The sequence below is a fragment of the Talpa occidentalis genome, unplaced genomic scaffold (assembly GCF_014898055.3).
Source record: "Talpa occidentalis isolate TD23 unplaced genomic scaffold, MPIMG_talOcc4v2.1 talOcc4.9, whole genome shotgun sequence".
Taxonomy (NCBI): domain Eukaryota; kingdom Metazoa; phylum Chordata; class Mammalia; order Eulipotyphla; family Talpidae; genus Talpa; species Talpa occidentalis.
In genome coordinates this window covers 92,741,247-92,762,080 of record NW_023605305.1, presented here as the reverse complement: position 1 = coordinate 92,762,080, position 20,834 = coordinate 92,741,247, and the positions used below count along the sequence as shown (strand labels likewise).

At 42.0% G+C, this 20,834-nt stretch overlaps 1 protein-coding gene across 2 annotated transcripts in view; it reads right to left on the bottom strand.

Annotated features, from left to right (window-relative positions):
- Positions 1-9,031: 9,031 nt before the first annotated feature.
- LRRC8D (leucine rich repeat containing 8 VRAC subunit D) overlaps positions 9,032-20,834 on the bottom strand; it is a 117,154-nt gene continuing 105,351 nt past the window's right edge. For both annotated transcript variants that reach the window (XM_037500604.1, XM_037500603.2), the window contains exon 3: positions 9,032-11,969. In XM_037500604.1, the coding sequence (XP_037356501.1) occupies positions 9,391-11,967 (2,577 nt within the window). In that variant the 5' untranslated portion in view covers positions 11,968-11,969 and the 3' untranslated portion in view covers positions 9,032-9,390. The remainder of the gene's footprint in view (positions 11,970-20,834) is intronic.

The window sequence follows — 20,834 nt, the reverse complement described above, 5'->3', positions numbered from 1 at the left end:
GAGGCAACAGTACCAGGAGGTGGTGCCAGACAATCAGAAGCAATGGACAGCTCTGAGAGTTGACCCAGACACAGAGTGCCAGTCATCGGTCAACAATGCTGGTCAGTACTGGCAGTAACCACACTGCCACTGGTCACCAGAAGGTGGTGTTAGGGACACCTGTGTTAACAGCTCTTTGTGAGTTGTTGGCCGACACCAACAACAAACAGCTCTTTGAGACAACAGGTTGAGGTGGACTTACAAGGCAGGAGGCAGGTGCAGCAGCCAGATCTCTGCAATGGTATTTGGCTTCTCTTCTTTCTTCAGAGGCCGCCTGCTGGATGCTTCTTCTTTCTTCTTTTTTTAGAGACAGGAACAGAGTTGCTAAGCTGGCTCCTGCCCTGCCTTATATCTTCTTTGAGGGTCCCCACTCTACAAGCCTGATTAGGTCATTTTCAATTCTAAGTGACTGACTGGACCATTTAGCACCAATCAACTCATTCTTGATTTTTGATCCAAATAAGTAACTAATGAGCTGATTGAACCTGATTGGTTTCATTTAACTTGCACCTGACTCGTCCATTTTATGATCCAGTCGCTAAATATAAAAAGGACAGCTTGGTGCCTGCACACAGGTCAGGGCAGGCTGATGGGCTGCTGGGCTCCAAGGAGCCACAGACAGAGCCGGTCTCAGTGGGTCCAGAGACACACTGCGCCCAGTAGCCTTTCAGCGGGGCCCAGTATAACAACATAAAGAGAAGTGGGGAGGGGCATCTTATAGCAGCCCTGGGACACTTTCCCAGCTGCTCAGGGTAGGCTCTGAGGGGAGTGTGCCATGTTGACTTGGGATTCCATGGGCCTCTCTACTGCCTCTGACTCCAGGGAGCCACAGTGCTGTAGCTGACGGGCCGGGGGCGGGGGGGGGGGGGCCCTGCTCCTCCCTGCAGCCCTAAAGCAGGAGCTGCAGGGCTAGCTGTTACTCCTGGGGAGAGCAGGCTCCAGCACAGGGCAACCTTGCCACTGCCCTGAGGGGTTGCAAGCCCTGGGGTAGTGTGGCAGGAGAACCATGCCACCTGCCAGTCTCTGCCAGCAACCTGAGCCCAGTGGGTCCATGGATGCAGGTAGCAAAATATCTGCCACTTGCTACCATTTGCACTGTCCACAAGCAGCTTCTGGGCCTGGGCACCTGAGTTCCGATTGTGGGGGCTCTAGTGCTCAAACCCAGCTAGTGCCAGGGTGACCATCAAGCCTGGCCCACCGAAGTGGGTGTCCTGCAGCCTTCTGCTGTAGGGTAGCTTGGATGCTGCCCAAAGGCAGCACACTGGGTGGCCTGCAGAAAAATCCCCCTGTGCAACAGGAAACTTAGGGGTTCCTGACTCAAATCCTGCTGGAGCTGGGGGATGGGCTGCCCACAGGCAGCAACTCCAGGGGCAGATGGGAACCCCCACTGCTGCTCCACCAACAGCTCCCACCACTTATGTGAGGGTGGGAACAGCTATCTTGCCCCTGGCTTATGTTGTAGGGCTTCGGTTTCACCTAGACTTCGCTCTTTTGATTTCCTGTGTTATAATGACCTTAAGAAATCTTGATGCTATTTATGCACAGAGGAGGGCAAATGCTGGGGTCTAACCACTTCCCTGATCACTAAGTGCACATGGAGATGCACAGGCTGGGGACTCATTTTTGAATCTTCTTTATTTGGTTTCCTGGTCATTAGTGAGGGCTGAAAGGCTGGTTTACCTGCAGGCAGCAGATTCCTGCATGGCTGTTCACAGAACAGGGAGTGCTGACTTAACGCCTGTGCATATGACTTTGCTCCTTTACCTGGTAGGCCAGGGAGTGGGGGTTCCCAGAATGTTTACTATATATTCACACTGCGGCATCTAATTTAGTCCTGGTGAATAAATAATTCTTTGGTTTAAATTGATTGTATTTGAGTTGTGTTATCTTATAAAAGTTCCACTCACTTTTTCAAGGGGACAAAGTTACAAAACACGCATAACTAAATGTTTTCAAAGGACAATTCACGTTTTGGTTAAAATTCACTCCATCAAAATGAGCTCATTTAAGGCAAGGTATTGGAACAAATTACATTGAATAAGGAAGGAAAATGGCAAAAAAAAATTTAAAATGTTCTAAAGGTTTTGAAATGCTAATTTCGGGGGCTGGGTACCAAGACCCAGCTGGGGCAGAAACGTTCCATTCCTCAACTTCATTTTCTTTTTCTTCTAAGCAGGTTCTTTAATGTAAAACTGGGTCTTTTCTCCCCATGCATCACAAATATCTGATTCTTGTCCTAGCCCAGATGGTGGAGTACAGCGACCATGAACAGAAAAAGGGAGAAAAAATCCTGTAACAATAAAGGTCAGGAAATGCAGACTCCGGTTGCTGCCTGGGCTGGTAACAGCTTGAGAATCTGTGCCTGAAATGCCATGCTGTAAAGAAAAGTCATGTCTGCCCGGAGGGCCCAGCAAATGTTACTATGTTGTCCTGCACCCACCTTTCTGGACCTGTTGAATGTCATTCTCCACCGCAGCCACTTTGCATCAAAGAGCTGAGACAGAACTTTCTGATTTGTTAGTAAATGGCCACAAGTAAAAACAGTTATGCTTTGAACATTTAGTGAGGAAAAATAATTACATGACCTTGGGTGGACTGACCTTTTATGACTGTCAGACAGTCTAGCAGAGGAAACAAGTCGTGACACAAAGGACAGATGCTGAGACATATCCAAGTCTAATGCTAAAGAATGAAGGACCATCCTAGCTTGGGGCAGATTTATGTAACTGAATGTCAGCACAGATTTGAGAACATCTTTTTGCATTGCTGACAGAGCACCGGACATCTGCCACGTAGTTGGGGGACAATCGTAGCTCCTATGATAGGGATCCCTTGTTGTTGTTTTTTTAAAGATTTATTTATTTATTTATACATACAAGAACTGGGGCACAGGCCAGAGGTGTGTGTGAGAGGACTCACCAGAGACACCTGACCGGGATTGAACTCATGCTGCAGTGGCTGTGGACAGCCTCATAGGTTGCGTCTCAACCCCTTGAGCCACCAGGGAGGCCCAGGGACCCCTTGGTTTCAGACTAGCTTCTGCTACCTACAAGGAAGAATCAGACACGCATTCGCTTCTCTGAGGTAGATTGCTCATCTCTTAAATGTAGGCAATGCCTTTCTCTTGGTGGTTTTGTGAGGATTAAATGAGATAAAATAGGGACATTGTTGGATTTAGCAATTCCCCTGTTACCTGCTGGCTAACTCACCTTGGGAAGATAGTCCAACCTGTTCTTCATCTCTAAAATGCAGATAAATCACACCTCCCAGGTCTGCTGTGGCAGATAAATCAGAAATGTTGTGTCCATCTATTACTGAGCCCAAACTCTTATTATAGTTCCTTACTTATATTATCTATTCCTTTCTCTAACATCTTTTTCTACCCCAGAAATGGAAATCTGAACCCTAAAATATAGCAGTTACTGAGAGTTGGCAGTGGAAGGTATAGGCCTGAATATGTCAGCTATTTCTCAGCAGAGATGAAAATGCTGCCTTCAACTGAATTTCCTGCCCAGCATGATGATAAATTAATAGCAAACTGTATTTATGAATCCTTTATCTCCAGGGAGCTCTAGGAATCGTGCTGACATAATCTTCCCAACATCCTGGGGAAGAGGAGATGATGGATGATTTAATCACCATCTTTAAGAAGATGAAGGGTTATCATCTGAATAGTGACCAGCTGTTTCCCCTACAATCGTAGCCAGATAAAGAGCCAGTAGGCTTAAGTCACAGGAAAGATTTGAGTTAAGCCCTTGGAGATATATCTTGAGGTTTCCATCCAGGTATTTTAAAGTACTGAATTGTGGGCCTACTACTTTTAGTTTTCTAGTCCAAGTTGTAAAAGTTCATTTCTTTACAGTATCTACCCAACTTGGTTTAACACCTGGGTGATTCTTTGGGGAGGGCCTACCCCTGAATCCATGCCAGACAATTTTCATGCAGGACTATTTGGCAGTTTCCCAGGGACATTTTGAAAAGGCTCAAAATGGGCAGGTTATCGCATGGTTGACTGAACTTGAAGCAGCTACTCTAGACCCAGTCTGAAGGTGAAACAATAATTCGGGCTTGTTTACCTATCTGGACTTGTGAAAGGTGTGCACGGATTGAGCATGAGTGCTTGTCATTAGGGTAGGTATAGGACCTTTGAAGCCTCCTACCCCTGGGAGAATGACATATTCTTCATTCAAGCACTGACAATGGTAGTCTATCACCCCTCCTTCCTGTGGTTGCTACGGTGATGTGAAGGGTAGAGCTGTCAACTGGACCAAATGGGGCCTTGGATGTGGCACAAGGGCACCAGCAAAATCCCAATTCCTGTCGGATCAGAGTCTACCAGGAGGCTGACGATCAGTGCTGGCCCCCACCCCCATCCTTTTTCTAGCTCCTGCTGCTGACCACCTGAATTGTTCTTGACAGTTACGTTATTTAGGACAAGGTTTCTCGCACTTTAACATGACTATAAACCGTGTGGATATCACCTTATTAAAATACAAATTTTGAGTTGACAGCTCTGAGGAGGGAGCTGAGATTCTGCCTTTCTAGCAAATTCCCAAGTGCTGTCCAGCACGGCAGCCTGAGCAGGTCTGAGACGTGCTGCATGTGTCAGAGCCCCTAATGTAACCCTGAGCCTCAAAGTTGTCAGGAGCCCATGCTTCTGTCCTGTGGCTGGGCCAGGCCTGACTTGTTTCCTGGTCTGTGCAGTCTGCACTGAACTCACTTCTGTATCTGCAGTTTAACCAGCAGACATGGGAAGGGGACCACATGCTTCTTTTTACGGGGAGCTGCACATTCCTCTTCCATTTCCATTCTTTGCTCTGGTATTTAGTCACATGGCCTCATCTAGCTCCCAAGGAAGGTCAGAGAATGTTTTATTTTCTGCCTATTTTATTCTGTGTTCCCAGATATACACTGAACATTCCCTGAGTGAGTAAGGAGAGAATACATTTAATGGGAAGTTCATAGTCACTATTTCAATTGGGGATAAAAATAATAGTGAATGTCAAACACTTGCTGTCTCCCAGGCACAGCATCTTAAATGAATCACCTGACTTCACAGAACCCTCCCACTGGCAAGTTACTATTATTATTCCCATGTAGGAGATAATAAACTGAGGCTCAGACAGGTTAAGCAGCTTATCACATGGCTGAGGCACAGGCAGGGTTCAAATCCTGGGACTTTCACTACAGGGCCTGAAAATTTGGGAGTGAAGAACTCATGATAAAGACAGTGGGGAAGGGCTGTTTGTGCCCTTGGGGGGTTCCAGAGCAGTGGGTACTGGGGGGGATGGTGGATCATAAGTCTAGGTGACTTAAAGCAAACTACGGTGAAACGCAGTGCTTCCTGGGACAACTGATGCATCTTGAGAGGCAGAAGAATGGAGACTTGACAGGGTGGGGTGGGTTTGTAGCCTGCTGCTCTTCCACACCACTCCCTGGCAGGCTCCACTCTGAATACCTGCTGCCCTCTACCTAGCAGAGCCACAGCTGGCCAGGACCAGATGGGGCCACTTCTTTGTGTCCCAGTCACAAGCTAGAGGACATTTGCAAACTATTTTCTAGGGGTTGGGTTTTTTTTTTTCAGTCCTGCTTTTCATGAAAGGGGCTTTTTGTCAGTACAGCCTTTGTTTGGTGATTCAGTTGATAAAGGGGCCATTTCATTGGAATGAATTACTGACGCAAGTACTGCCAGAAATCTCAGCAAGAGGACAGCACGCTGGCTTTCATTCAGCAAGGTGAATGGAAATAACTAGTGGGCGTTGGTGTCAAGGGCACTTTGGAGTTTGCTGCCATCAGCAGCTTAATAGTTGCTGGTTGAAGTTAAGAGAACACGGCACGCAGACAGAGGAAGTACTGGCAGTAATATTAACAAAAGACTTTTCCTTTATTGTATGTAAAGGAAAATGTCAAATGGTCAGGACCCAATGGTCAGGTTTTCTTACTGAATAAACTCTTTCTACCTATTATTAAGTAACTCAATCTCCTCTACTAAGAATGAGGTGCCTGCAACAATTTCAGCTCCTCCCATTGAACCCCTGAAAAAGCAAAGCTTTATGCCAAGCCAACTGAAGGCTGGTGATAAAAGTTAAATTACCAAAAGTAAAGCAGCTTTTCTCAGACTCTGTGGGACTCACATAGACATGGAACATTTAACGATACTTTGAAATGATTTTCTTCAGCTGGATGCTCAGAGACTTCAGAGACAGATAAAAATACACTGGTAAGCCTGAACTTGTATATTCTAAGTTGTTTTTCCCTGTGTCTAGTGTGTGATGCCAACATAAACTTGTGAAGACACATGGTTTGACAGTATATTTGGGCCCATAACTCTCTCATCTGCTGTTTTGTTATAACTCCAAAACCCAGTATATTTAAAGTCTGGTAAGTGAATCAGCATTCTTAGGAAACCTCTTTTAAAATATTGCTATTTGAGGGCTCCCCTGGTGGCGCAGCGGTTGAGCGCTGGGTTGCAAAGCTGCCCGCAGCCTCTGCAGCACCGGTTCGATCCCCGGCCGCTGGCGAGGGTCCCACATGGCGCGCAGACCTCTCCTGCCGCCCACTGCTCCCCTCAGCAGTGTACTTCATCAGTCTGCCTGTTCTGTTCCCTGCTCTGGCTCTGGTGAATTCTCTCACCCTCCCGCACTTCTGACTGTACCCAGTGCTTGTATAAATTAAAAAAAAAAACCAAAAACCAAAAACCAAACAAAACCAAACAAAATATTGCTATTTGAAAACAGTAGCAAGGAACACACATTTAAATCAATTGACCATGAGCTCTCCAGAGTTCAAGGAAATCATTAAGGCTGGTGAAGTCAACATAAGTCTGGTGAAGAGGAAAGGTACCCCTTGTTACTATCTAAGGCAGTTAACACCCATCAGTTCCAAGCAACTGAACTGAGTATTGATTAGGAAACAGGTACCTACAGGCAGCTGCCAGAGGTCAAGCACCAGGCGTGTGCCACACTCCAGCTTCCGCAGGTGCCCCTTCTGAAAAGCAAGGTCAGCAGAGGGTGTCCTGTCACTTGTGCCCTTCAAAATCAACAAGCCTTTCTTTCAAAAAGGACAAGTTTCCTATGTAAATTAATGATCATGAGATCTGGTCCCTTTATCTCATAAGATAGGTCAATATCCCCCTAAAAATGTGATACCAATATCTGGTGGTGGCACAGCTTATGCAGAAAGCACAGTGCCCTATGTGGCTGGCAGGCGGAAAAAGCCCAGGAGTACATGTTTACAGGCTGAGTTCCTAAGTGTAGACTTTCCTGAAACTCCTCTTTTCATTAAGCTTGCCCCATCCCAGTCATTCTTATTCACAAAGATTTTGTATGCCAGCCAGGGTATAGTTGTAATTATTTGTATTCTATAATATTTCCTCCACTTCACTGTAATGTTCCATGTTGTCAAGAGGATGTGACTTTTTTTTTGGATGTGACTTTTCAACACTGAATCTCCAGTTCTTGGCAGTGGTGAGGCCCCAAGAAGATGCATATTTGATACTCGTTCATACAGCAGTAAACACGGACATTGTGGGAAATGTGTACATGGGAGACAATTTGCTTGCATCGAATATTCGCTATGGCCCTTTATCTGATTTTTCTAGACTTGGCTTTTTCTAAGCCAGTCTTCTAACCTCCTCTCTCAGGAGGGGAGGGAGTGGCCAGGGGGCTGGGGCCGAGGTCAGTTTTTGATGCAGCCACAGGGCCTGAGCCTTTTCTACTAGTGATAACATTTCTCCAAGTATTTACAAGCTCTACAGCAGGAACAATCACACCATCACACTGCAGGTCAGAACCTGCAGAGGTCAATTTTGGGAAGGAAAAGCAAGGATGTGAGTGCATTCTCTGCAAAATCCTTTGAGTCATGCTACAGTATAAGAGAATGCACAATGTTTCACTAAGTGAAGCCAGTCTTGACAGAGAGAACACTACTTTGTCATTCAGAGTACACAGCAGTTCTTCCTTGAAAAAACACTCCTTTAGAAGGGCTTATGATATATTTGCCAACCAGTACCTAAACAGGTAGAAGGGAAAATTTTTATTTTCTGAGATGGATTTATAGTAAAAGAAGGAAGTCCTTGATCTGAAAAGCACATCTAACAGCACTTCCTGGGATGTGACTCCCCCTCGCCAAGGACAAACACAGGAAATGCAGCTTCACTAATATGAACAGGGATAATTAAGAGTTTTCTAACACCAGTGAATAAGTCTTATTTCTCCTCAAAACAGTGAAGAGGGCAAGAAATTGAATACTTGGAGGCCTCCCTGATGGCGCAAGGGGTTAAGTCTCAGCATTATGAAGCTATTGGAAGCATTAGTTCAATCCCGGCCAGGGAGCTGCCCACATGGCGCAGCAGACCTTTCCTGTCTCACCTGATGCTCTCCTCAGCAGTGTATTTCAGTCAATCCACCTCTTCTGCTCCTTACTCTGTCTACGGTGCATCCTCTCACACCCCACACCTCTGGCCTACACCCCAGCTCTTGTATGCATAAGTAAATAAATCTTAAAAAAAAATTAAATACCTGCTTTGATGTTATCTTCCAAAAGGGGTTATTGCAAGATTATTAATCATTAAGCCATTACAATTTGTGTTTTGGTTATTAAATATATTTGTTAATTTTTTTTCTATTTATCGGCAATCCTTCATGATTGGTTAAAAATAATCACCTTATAATTAGATCTCTAGACTATGAGAAAACAGCTATAAAAGGGAATGTTATTTTCTTGTTATTTATCCCTAAACAAGCAAACAAACCCCCTCAACAATCTACATGCCTTTACTGCATACAACTTTCAGGAGTATAAAATCTATAAAATGGAATTCTCAGAAGCAGCAGCAACAAATGCTGTAAAATGTGCTTATTTGAGGTGCTTTAAAAGAAAATAGGAAAGAAATCATTATTTCAGCAATCTAAATTGGACTTGACGTGTCTTCAGTTATAGCCATATTGCACCAATTAAACAAAGTAAATCAAGACACAGCAAAAAAAGATGGTATAGTAAGAAAATGTCAATTTAATCATTTACTTTAGCAGGCAAGCAATTTGTAAACATTCAGTAGCGGCAGCATCCAAGTTACAAACAATTTAAAAAGAAACCAAGATTAGTGATTATAATTTTTCCTTCCCTTTCCCCAAAGAAAAAAAAAAGATTTGGAAATGAATGACTTAAAACACTACGAACATTGAACATTCAGTTATGTCTTCTATCAGCCTTCTATGCATCCTCTCTCTGTGTTTTATTTTAGAAGATGTATCTACTCCTAAGATGCATTATCTTGCAATAACTTGTACGTGAGCATCCGCCATCTAGGAAGTTGTTCGCGTGCACGGATGTGCATGGATCAGCTCAAGTTTAAATCCCATTTGCAAAAGGAACATTTATATCTTGATTCAATGCTTCTTTGACTTCGAGTGGCAGGGTGTCAAAAAGGTGATCTTCCACAACAAGCCCGCTTTTCTTCAGCAGGCGACACTGGCCCAGCTGGGCTGGCAGGCGGTCCAAGCAGTTCCCCTTCAGCTCCAGCTGCGTGAGCTGGGAGAGCTGACCAATTTTGTCTGGGAGGGAGGTGATACAGTTTTGGCCCAGATTCAAAGTCCTCAACTTGACGCATTTAAACAATTGTTTTGGCAGAATGTCTACTTTGTTCCCAGTGATATGCAGATGCTGCAGGTTCTGAAGTAATCCTATTTCTATTGGAATCATTGAAATGTTGTTGTAGCTTACATCTAAGCATCTGAGTTTCTGTAAACTAAACACTGCCACTGGTAAGGATTCGAGCTTGTTGTTAGAGAAATAAAGTGACTCCAGGTTTTTGACATGGGTGATGGAGGGCGGAATGGTGACGATTTTATTATGCCATAATTTCAAACAAGTCAGTCGTTTTAAATGCTGGAAACTGATGATTTCCTCAATTGTGCGTATGTTATTTGATTTTAAATCCAGTTCCTGTAAATTAGAGAGGCTGAAAATAGCATGTGGAATTCTCTCTAGCTCACAGTTCTGGAGTTCGAGCTCAGCGACATTCATCATTTTCTTAAGGCTGTTCAGTACCAAGAGTTTAGTGCCGTCATTATGAATGACTAACTTCGTAAGATGTGGGGCCACATCTGTAATGTTGGAGGGGACTTTGGTCAAATTGCTCTTCACGTGGAGAATCTTAAGGTGGCGCAGCTCTCGGAGAGATTCAAGTCCTATCATCTTATTGTTTTCAGAGTTCAAATTGCCTATCAAGTACAACTCTCGAAGGTTCTTGAGCAGATACACCCAGGCAGGAATTTCAGCCACATCAGTGAACTTCACGTGAAGGCATCTCAAGTGATCCCGGAGAAAGCTAAATGCAGTCTGTTCGACTTTTGCAGGGCAGTGGCAGAGGTGAAGCTCTTGGAGATTAGTCATCTGAGAAATCTTAGCAGGAATTTTAGCTTCTGGAATCAGTTCAAGTTTGAGCACGTCCAGATCTGTGAGGTCAAAGACAGCATCAGGCACACCTGAGAGCATGAACAGGTGCAGCTCCTGCTTGTCCTGCGCGTTGCGTGACACATGCTGCCTGAGTTTTTCAAATGTCCACTCGTGGTTCAAACTAATTTCCCGGAGTTTATTTTCACTGACTTCTGACAAGAACACACCAAAGCGCTTGGAGTACAGCTGGTCATACTGGTCTACCATGTGTAGAAGGAACGCAAAGTCGTTTTTGACATCTGGAATGTCACTGAAACTGCTCTCTTCTCTGACTTTTTCAAAAGAATATTCCTTCAAAGGTATCCTGAATAACCAGAAGAGAGTGTAGAGGCAGATAAAACCATAAACACAAATAATGGATATGTAACTGATGAGAAGCTTTTTTAGCATGTACGCCATATTGTGGGTACACTCAAACACCTCGTAACCAGTCAGGTGCTCGACTTGGGGCGTGCAAGTGTGTTCGAAGCTGATGGAGTTGACGAAGTTTGCTGTGTAGCAGAGAATAAAAATGAACTTGGCTGTTTTGACAACTGTTTGGACCACATAGAGTTTGTAGATCAAGTCACTGTCTTCCACATGAGCACGGAATTTCCTGACTTTCTCAAATAGGGCTTTGGCCTGTTCCCCGTCTTTTTTATCGAGGATGGTCATGCTGGGGACTTCAATCACGGGTTTCTCTGCTGAAAATTTGAAGCCAGTTTTGTTGATCATCGGGGTACTAGCACTGGGGCTCCCCTCATCGCTGCTGGTAGACACATGCTTTGGTAAAGTCTGGGCACCTGTTATTCTCTGCTTATTTTCCTCCGAGTCTTCACATGCTGTCTCAGATAATGCTTTCGTAGTCCAGGGAGATTCAAAGCACTTTCCTAATATTGAAACAAAATGTTCCACTTTTGAGCACGTTTTGGGATACTTGAACCAAAAGTTGCTACTGACCATGAGAATAATAGTATGTATAAGAGCAAGGTATGGAAAGTACTTGGAGTACCAGGGGAGGGCCAGATGGTAACACATCTGATTAATAAATACATATTGCTGAAAATCCAAGTTTGTTTTTCTGCCTGTTGGATCTTTTTTCTCTTTCTTTGTCTCCTGACTTGGAACTGTGGAATCTGTGTGAGGATATGTGGCTCTGAGAGGTATGTCAGGTGTCACAGCAGATGTGCTAAGGGAAATGTCATTTGTCGTCCGCCCAGCTTGGTCGCTGTCAGTGCCTGCTTCCAGCTTCGGGATGTCGGTGGTAATGTCGGTGTTTCCTGGTGGCGTGTGTGCCTTTGAATTTACAGGAGATGGCAATACTGGCAAGCAGACCACCTGATCTTTGGTAAGTTGCATGGTTCCTGCAAAGATGGCTACCATCAACATAACGACAGCCAGGTAATCCATAAACACGTCCCACCATGGTTTCAGGATCCGGTAAGTTGGCTGAATGTCATTGAGAGAAGCAACTTCCGCAAGGGTAAACATTCCTAGAAAACAAGCAAACAAAAGACATTATTACAGAGATACAAGTGCACATATTAAATGAGAAAAACCCTGCAGTTGTTCTAAAGTTTTCTCATCCAGGACCTATCTTTTGATCCAGGATAGGAACTGTAGAAAATAAACTAAGAGGAACACAGGAGAGGAAAGTGATTTATTTGTTTTAGTACTCTCCCCCCGCCCCAATCAAGAGAGAAAAATGGATGGGGAAAAAGGACTCTATCCAGGTAAGAAATAAAGACAGTATGTATGAGATCTGTAATGGTTAGAACAGAAGGAAGAGGAAAGATTTGAGAATTACCTAAGAGGTGGAATTGAAAGACTTGTTATTTACTGAACCCCAAAGGAGCATAAAAGACCAGGAATGGCATTTGTTGTGGACTGGACTGATTTAAGATTCAAACTGAAATTCTGGGGTAGAGATGTGGGATGAGTTCTATATTGTACAAGCCAAAAAGAAGGGTCTATGTTTACTATTAAACTCTAGAAAACCTTGTGTACCAGGCTCATCCCTGCCACTGACTAAAGATGTCATTCTCTAAGTCTTGTATTTACTATCTATATAATGGGGACAAAGACCTCGAAGGGTTTTTGGAAAGCTTAAGTAATAAATGTAAATCTCTTAGTACAACCTTGTGGAAATGTCCCATGGATGGCTGAAATTAGGGCTCCAGAGTTTAAGAAGAGTCTTAGTATAGTATATATATAGTAGAATCACCTTATCCACTGGGGATAAGTTGCAAGACCCCCAGTGGATGCCTGAAATCTCAGATAGTACTGGATCCCATATATACCATGTTCTTCCGTATATATATATATGATGATAAAGTTCAACTCATAAATTAGGCATAATAAGAGATTAACAACAATAATAAAGTAGAACAATTACAATAGTGTTGTCTCTGTCTCTCGCAAAATATCTCACTGTATATAATGATTTCCAGACCACGATTGAATGCAGGTAACCAAAACTGTGGAAAGTGAAACTGCAGATAACTGGGGACTGCTGTACTTGGCATTTATCAATACATGTAGCTGAAACCCTGGCCTTTAATGCAGCGTCTACGGAAAACCTGTGGAATGAGAAAAGTGCCAAAGAAACAGGCAGGTATAGAACCATCAGGGATGACCACATCAAGCAGATGAGGGCCATTAAGAACTTTATTCTCTACCAAGGCAGGTGACCCGAGCCAGTGAAAGGTCTCTCTCAGGGACTATGTTTTTTATATATATATATATTTTTTTTTTTTTTGCGTGTGTGTGTGTGTTATATTTTTAAACTCTCCCACATTCCTAACATTCCTAGTATATACAGAGCAGGGGACTATTTCTTAATAAAACACACTTAATATCAACTCAATATAACAGCAGTTATTGTATCTATAGGGTTTATTTTTAAGTGGATTATCTTTTATGTAACCAGGCAGATTCAAAACTGAAGACTCGCTCTAAATACAAATTTTGTAAAAGTTGCTAGAAATCATATTCCCAGACTTCAGAGCTCAAGTAAGAAATACCTGGCATCCAGTTGTTATTAAAAAAACAAACAAACAAAAAAAAAAACACCAAAGAAGTGGGAGGAAGTGAAAGAAATATTTGTATCTTCGCAGATGAGAGCATACCCATGGGAACCCCTTTCATTACGAGCTCCTGTATTTGTGTGTTTTGCTTTTGTGCTGGTTGGGTGTTTTCCTTTTAAGCTTTAAGCAGGAAGCAGGGCTACCAGAATGCACAGTGGACCAAACTAAATGAGAAACAGTTCAGCACATATCATGTGAGCTCTTTTGTCCCCTATCTAGAATGCACAGAATACGTACCAAGCCACAGGTTACAGAGGAACTCTTATTCATGTAGAGACAGGAGGATACACACTGCAGAGTTTATTCTTGGCAAACAACTTTGTATAATCACATCTGAGAATCATGGTTTTAAAAGGCTATCAAAAAGGGTAACAGAGAAAATGTTTTGTATAAAAAATTTTTAACAGGATATTTCTTTACTCTTCAAATAGCTGTACCGGGCTCTTGAGATGGTAGGTGCACCATTAGTGCGTTTGGGTGTTAGGACCGAAAGAGGCATAAATTTTGATTTACTATACTGAGAATGTTGGCTCTTTGTCTCTTCAGGCTGATAATTATGAGTGGTTTCTCTGCCTCGAGCCTTGACTTCCTTTAGTCCATCTTCCACCCTGATGCTGGTTTTTGGCTAAAACTCTTTTTTAGACATTCTATGCTCTAGGATGATAACTTCTTTCAGTTTCTCCAACAGTCATTCTCCCCTGTGTTCAACTCTTCCACAAACTCTTTTCTCTACCTGGAATACTTCTTTCTCATCTCTTTACAAGGCTTGTCAGGTTTCTATCACCTTTCCAAGGAAGCCTTCCCTGATCTTTAGCCTGGGCAAGGTGCTTTCCAGTGTGTCCACAGGACTCTGTACCTCTACCCTCACAGCTCTTATAACACTGTGGCAGAATTGACTACACTTATCAGTGAGGACAGGGACCACATCCATCTTCCTTTTGCTAAACAGTTAATGTTATAGTGGATGCACCATCAATGAAAGACTATATGGACTCTTGATCATCATCATCATCATCATCAAAATTCCTCAAGAACATTCATTAGCTGTCTACATATGTTATTGGGTAAAAGAACCTTTTGTTAGACTTAATTGTCACCACAAAGTAACTTGGGTCCAGGCAAAAATAAAACTCTTCCAGTCCTCAACATAAAAACAAACAGCTAAAGGACCACACAGCGAAGAAATCGTTAGGTTCTTGCAATGCATGATATTTTGCAGCTGTGAAAGATGGCTTTCAAGCACTTGTTCTCAGGACAGGAGAGAGGAGGTGGATCATCTCCCCAGAGAGGAAGAAAGAATGAAAAGGCAGTGCGGGGGCCTTCCTGGTGGCGCAAGGGGTTAAGCACTGCACTATGAAGCAGTCTACAGCCTCTGCAGCACAAGTTCAATCCCCAGCCGGCCAGGGAGCAGCCCACATGGCACAGCAGACCTCTCCTGACTCGCCTGCTGCTCCCCTCAGTAGTGTGCTTTGGTCAGTCTGCCTGTTTTGTTGCCCACTGTCTCTGGTGAGTCTTCTCACCCCCCACATCTCTGGCCTGGAACACAGCTCTTGTATGCATAAATAAATAAATCTTTAAAAAAAAAAAGAAAAGGCGGTGTGGAGAACATAGCATCAGAGTACTGCCACTTCATGTTGATGCCAATGCTCAGCCCCGCCCCCACACACCCTGAACACCCCAAACCAGAATGGGATGAGCAGCCTCAGCTGTCTACTCCGGCAGACCCCACCCAGGGCTTCATGTCCCTGTCATTTCCTCCAGTCTGTTTCCCCTCTTTCTTTCTGTTGAACTCATTTATTCTTCCAAAACCAGATCAAGCATTACTTCTTCCCTAAGCGCCTATTGTATTAACAATGGTTTTCCAATGTTGGTCTCTTTAACTAGATCTAAAGTTGCTGGTAGGCAGAAACTATGCCTCACACCCTTGTGTCCACTGGATCCTACGCTCCCTAAGATCAGAGAAGGCAGCGAGTGACAGTAACGATTATAGTGACAGTAGCTGTCATTTGTCATCTTGCTTCCATAAACCCAGGGCTAGACTAGGTATGTCAGAGTTACAGATTTGGGGGGGATGAAGGAATGGTTCCATCTCTAAAATGCTACAGAACTTTATAAAATCTGCCAGAATTCCTAAAATCAAAAAGACATAATATCAAGTGCTGGTAAGGAAGAGGAACTACTGAAACTCTTCACTACTGCTAGTGGGAGAGTGAGTTGGTAGGATCATACTTGGAAACTTTCGGGTAGTGGCCACTAAAACTGAATATATCTGTATTCTATGACCCAGCAATTTCACTGCAAAGTATACCCTCATGAAAAACACTTATACTCATCAAATGATATATATGAGAACATTCCCAGCAGTGCTTTTTCCAATAGCCTCCAGCTGGAATTTATCCAAATTCTGTCAATAGAAGAACGGGAAAATAAAGTGTGATATATTCACAAAATGCACTATCAGGCAGCAATGAGAACAAATGATCTGGTTACATGGGCATGATCAGTTTATAAAATGTGATCTGTATGCTTAGGCTAGGTGCTTTTTGGGGTAGGCATGCTTTAACTTCAATAAAGAAGAAATGTTGTAAACAAAGCTGAAGCAGAAACAGCTGCCCTAGGAATGTGCTGTGACACTGGCCGGAAGCTTTGCCTCACCATCACCCCAGGCACACCCAGGTGGGCTGGGGTCACAGCCAGGGGAAGTCTATAACCTTCTTCTGACAGCCTCCCCTTGCTGTCTCTCTCCTGCCCTGAGAAGGGGTTTGTTTCCCTGGAGGACACAGAACGGAATCTCCCTTAGACAAGAGGCTGCCGCGGTGTGAATCTACACTGTGCCAGAGCTCCGGCTGTTTCAGCTAAACCTGTGCAAATGGAACATGGCTAGAACATTGCCTGAACTCTGCCTGACCTTCTCCCCGTTACTCAAGATGCCCAAGTGTCATTATTTTCTCTTGATAGGTAAAGAAATCGGTTCATAGGAGTTAAAGCTGAGGAAGTAAAAAACTGGTGGAGTCTGGATTTAAAATCTCATCTATGGCTAAACCACATGTTTTTCTACCAGATTACACCAACTCTCTTCTTTACTTCTTTGTTTGCATTGCTGAAGAGTTCCCAAACTACTTTTCTATAAATGAGAGAAACTGCTTCTCATAATAGCCCAGTGAATTAGGCATTACTATTGTCTAACAACATGAGAAAACATGAAGCATAAGAAGCATAATTGACTTCTCTGGGGGTAATAAAGTGAGTGTGTTGACAGAATCTCTCATCCCCAAATCTTTCTCTAGCTCAGTCATCTAGTGTCTGTGCTATTAGTTTAGGGTCAGCTGTTGAAAGAGGGAACTCCTCATTGTCCTTGACGTTGAGGAGACAGAGTAATAAAATTATGCAACATCCCCTTCCCTAAGACAACTTTTCGTGACATTCACTCAGAATTTAAGAAAGCCATGGGACGAGCAACATGAAGGGGAAAACAGGAATGTTTCAACATTCTTCCCCTTAAGGAGCTCCCAGTGTTATGGGGGATGACAGACAATAAGTGCCCCACTACAACATGGTAGGAAAATCGTCCTGACCTGGTTAATACAAAGAAGAGGAGAGGCACAGGACAGGCTTACTTCTGCATTTGATAGTTGGGAGGAATTTACAGTGAGATGGTTTTGAAGCTGATACAGGAAGGAGGCGGATGCTCATAGGAGTACAGGGTTGATAAGATCATTTGGGGAGAAGTTGCAAGTATAAAGGTGTAGAGATCTGGGAGAAGAGGTGTGTTACAGAAACGATAAATAAGTCCAATGCCATCCTATTATTAGTTTAGTATGCTCCAGTACAGATACCATTTTGTGGGTAAGTCAAGAGGTGGAAAACAAAGCATGAAACTAGTACTTTCCTTCAGTGTTAACTGCTGACAAGCTCTTTCCTCAAATATGGGACTTGAAATAATGTGTCTGTAGATCCCATTTTACCCATCCAAAATGGATAAAAACTTCCTACCTCCCAGAAGGTGTTTCAACTGTGAACTGAATCAAAGATGCAGGGGCAGTTTGAAAATAAAAGTTGCTTTTTATATACTGAGTATATAAGTATATTAACTACATATGCACATAAGATTAAGTAAACATTATGATCTACAAGTGACCTTCTCTGTGAAAGTCAAGTCAATGAGAGAGGCCATTAGTACCTAGCTTTCTGAATTCCTTTCTTGAAGTCTGATATCCTTAGTGAATCAGGACATGGAATGGCTATAAATGATTATCATGAGATTTCTTTTTGTAACCCAAAGGAAGCACATTAGTAAACAATAATTTTATATATTATTTAGATTCTCCTTTATAACATTTCTGTTGCAAAGGACTTATAGAATTACAAGGAAATGGGTTTCACATTCCAAAGTTTCTCTGTCTATGGCACATTAAGAAAATCAGCTTAACATTCCTATAAGCAAGCATTTCTCATGGAGGTTGAGAAAATTTTTTGTGTGAGAACTGAAAGCTTTTTGGGCTTTGCATAAAGATGAAACAAAATGAAAGACTGAATCAGAATTTATTTTCTGACCTATAATCCTATTTTCTTATCTGAAAGTATGTTCAGTAATAATTTAATTAATCAATAACCAACAACCGAGCTCAAAAATCAGAAGCTATGTTGGTCAGACAGTAAGTACACTAAAAAAACATTGAATTGTACACTTTAAAGGGACGAACTCTATTTGTATGTGAATTATATCTCCATTACACAGGTACAATTCAGAAGTTAGACCTTAGTCTTTGTTTATTTTATGACCTAAATTGCCTTTCAACAGTAATAGGCTAGTGAAAGTAGACATGATTTAGTCTAATTGTAGATATTCATGCTAGACTGCAAACTAAGTTCAATTCATTTTCAAATGATTGCTGTTACTATGATGACGTTGAACTGGTTCTTGATAAAAAGCACTGTTGGCATTTTGTTTATGCTCTCTGAGCCATATCTATAAAATCTTAATGTAATACCTACCACACAGGGGTCAGACATGGAAAACACCCAGTTCAGGATCTGTCATAAAGCCTCAAAATATATTGCTGAATCTGGATGTAGGAAAAGAATGACTAAGGAGAAGAGCAATCATTAATCAGTCTTCAACTGAAGATGACTGGGCCAATTTCTTGAATTTGCTCGAGCCTATAGCACTATAAACAGAGCAATACTGGGGCCTCCCTGGTCGCGCAGGGGGTTAAGACACAACCTATGAAGCTGTCTGCAGTCTCTGCAGTACAAGTTCGATCCCCAGTCTGGGAGCAACCCATATAGCGCAGCAGACCTCTCCTGACTCGCCCACTGCTCCCCTGAGCAGTGTATTTAGTGATCTGCCCGTTCTCTTCCCCACTCTGTCTCTGGTGAATTCTCTCACCCCCTGTACCTCTGGCCTGTACCCCGGCTCTTGTATGCATAAATAAATAAACCTTAAAACATAACAAAACAAAAAACAGATAATACTGAAAAATGATTAACAATAAAAATTGTGCCAAATTTTATTCATTCTTCAAAAACATTTCAATTAGAATTACTTATATTAGGAAGTGGCAAATTATAGTAGAAAGAACACAACTTAGATACCAAAGGGAACTGGATTCAAATCATGCTTGTTGGCCACATTTATCAGCACTGTGAAGGTGAGGAACTGACTATTGAATAATTCTATTAATGAGACTATTATTAGCATACAGCAAAATGCTTGCATCGAAACAGAAAATATCTCTTAATTTAAACTTTAAAATTTAGTTCCATCTTATTCTAGAAGATATTCAACACTCCTATTAACAGGAAGTCAAATGGTTTTGAAATGATATTTAATGACAAGAGGTGTTTGAAGAAGTAAATAACTTGCTTAATCAATCTAATATCTAAATTTAATACTCCCCAATCAGATACCAGCTTTCTCTTTATTTCTATAATAAAAATATAAAATAAAAAAACAAAAACAAAACAAAACAAAAAAATAAATAAAAATAAAAACAAAACAAAACAAAAACCCAATCATCTTTCTTGGCCGAACTGGACAGATGTGAGAATACCCAAGGTGAGGGTCTAATTTTAAAGTCCTTCACTGAAATAGTCAAAGGAGACTAAGTTAAAGTTCATAAAGAGGCAATGAACTACACCACCACTACAAATAACCTTTCCTCAACCTTCAACACGCACATATCCATCCACACATACACACCAGGCATGTGGGCACACACACATACACCCCTCACACACTCAATTTGGGTATCAACAACTTATATGGTTAAAGAAAATAAATGCTTTAGGTAAAATAAAGCAGTGAGTCTGTTTTTTCCAAATGTTTTCTTATTATATAACTGTTAACAATGATGAATATTACAATTATTCAAGATACTCTATAGCTGATATACTACTATAATACTACAAATTACTCACCAGTGTTACTTCCTCTTAAGAGTATAAGAAATAACATTCTTAAAAATAGTTTCCTTCTAATACTGCTTTGGTTTAGTTAGATACCTCAAAAATAACTGAAAATAATTTTAGGGAACCCCCTTAAGATTTTACACAATACTTCTTAAATAAAACCCACCAAAATCAGGTTTTATATTGGACAAAATCCACCCATTTTGTTCATCTGCAAAAGCTTTTTAGAAATACATTTAAGACCTGAAAGTAGAGGATATAGAATATTCACAACTTGTGAAATATAAAAGGAACTTTACACAAAGTATATTTTAGTACCTATTTGGAGCTTCTAGAGCACTGTGATTCACAGAGAAATCTGTTTCAAACGTAGGGAATATAATTTAACTCTAAATATGTTTTAGTAGATCTAAGGCAAATATGCCTTAGATCAAAACAAAAATGTGTTAATACACTGTTGTGAATTTTCTTGCTTTTTCTTCTAGCTCTCAATTTCAAAAGTCAAGGCCCATGTTTGAGAACTGAAAACCATCAGATTAACTAAACTGAAAAATATCCATACAACATCAGAATTTCTTCTACAAGTTACCACCAGCATGTGCTAACCTGAAACTCAGGACAGCAGAGTTTCACAAATGCTTTAGTACCTCCAGGTCTCAGAACACCATCTACTAAAAACTATTTCATCTCACAAATCTTTACTGACTATTCTCTGTGTGCTAGATACAGGTTCTGAGAATACAAAAGGGAACAAAAAACAAAACGAAATTGGAATTGTCCTTACAGCAAAAGCAGCCTGGAGGATGCAGACAGAGAAAATAGTGGCTGTGTTCCGAACAGACCTTAAAAAAATCTGGCAGC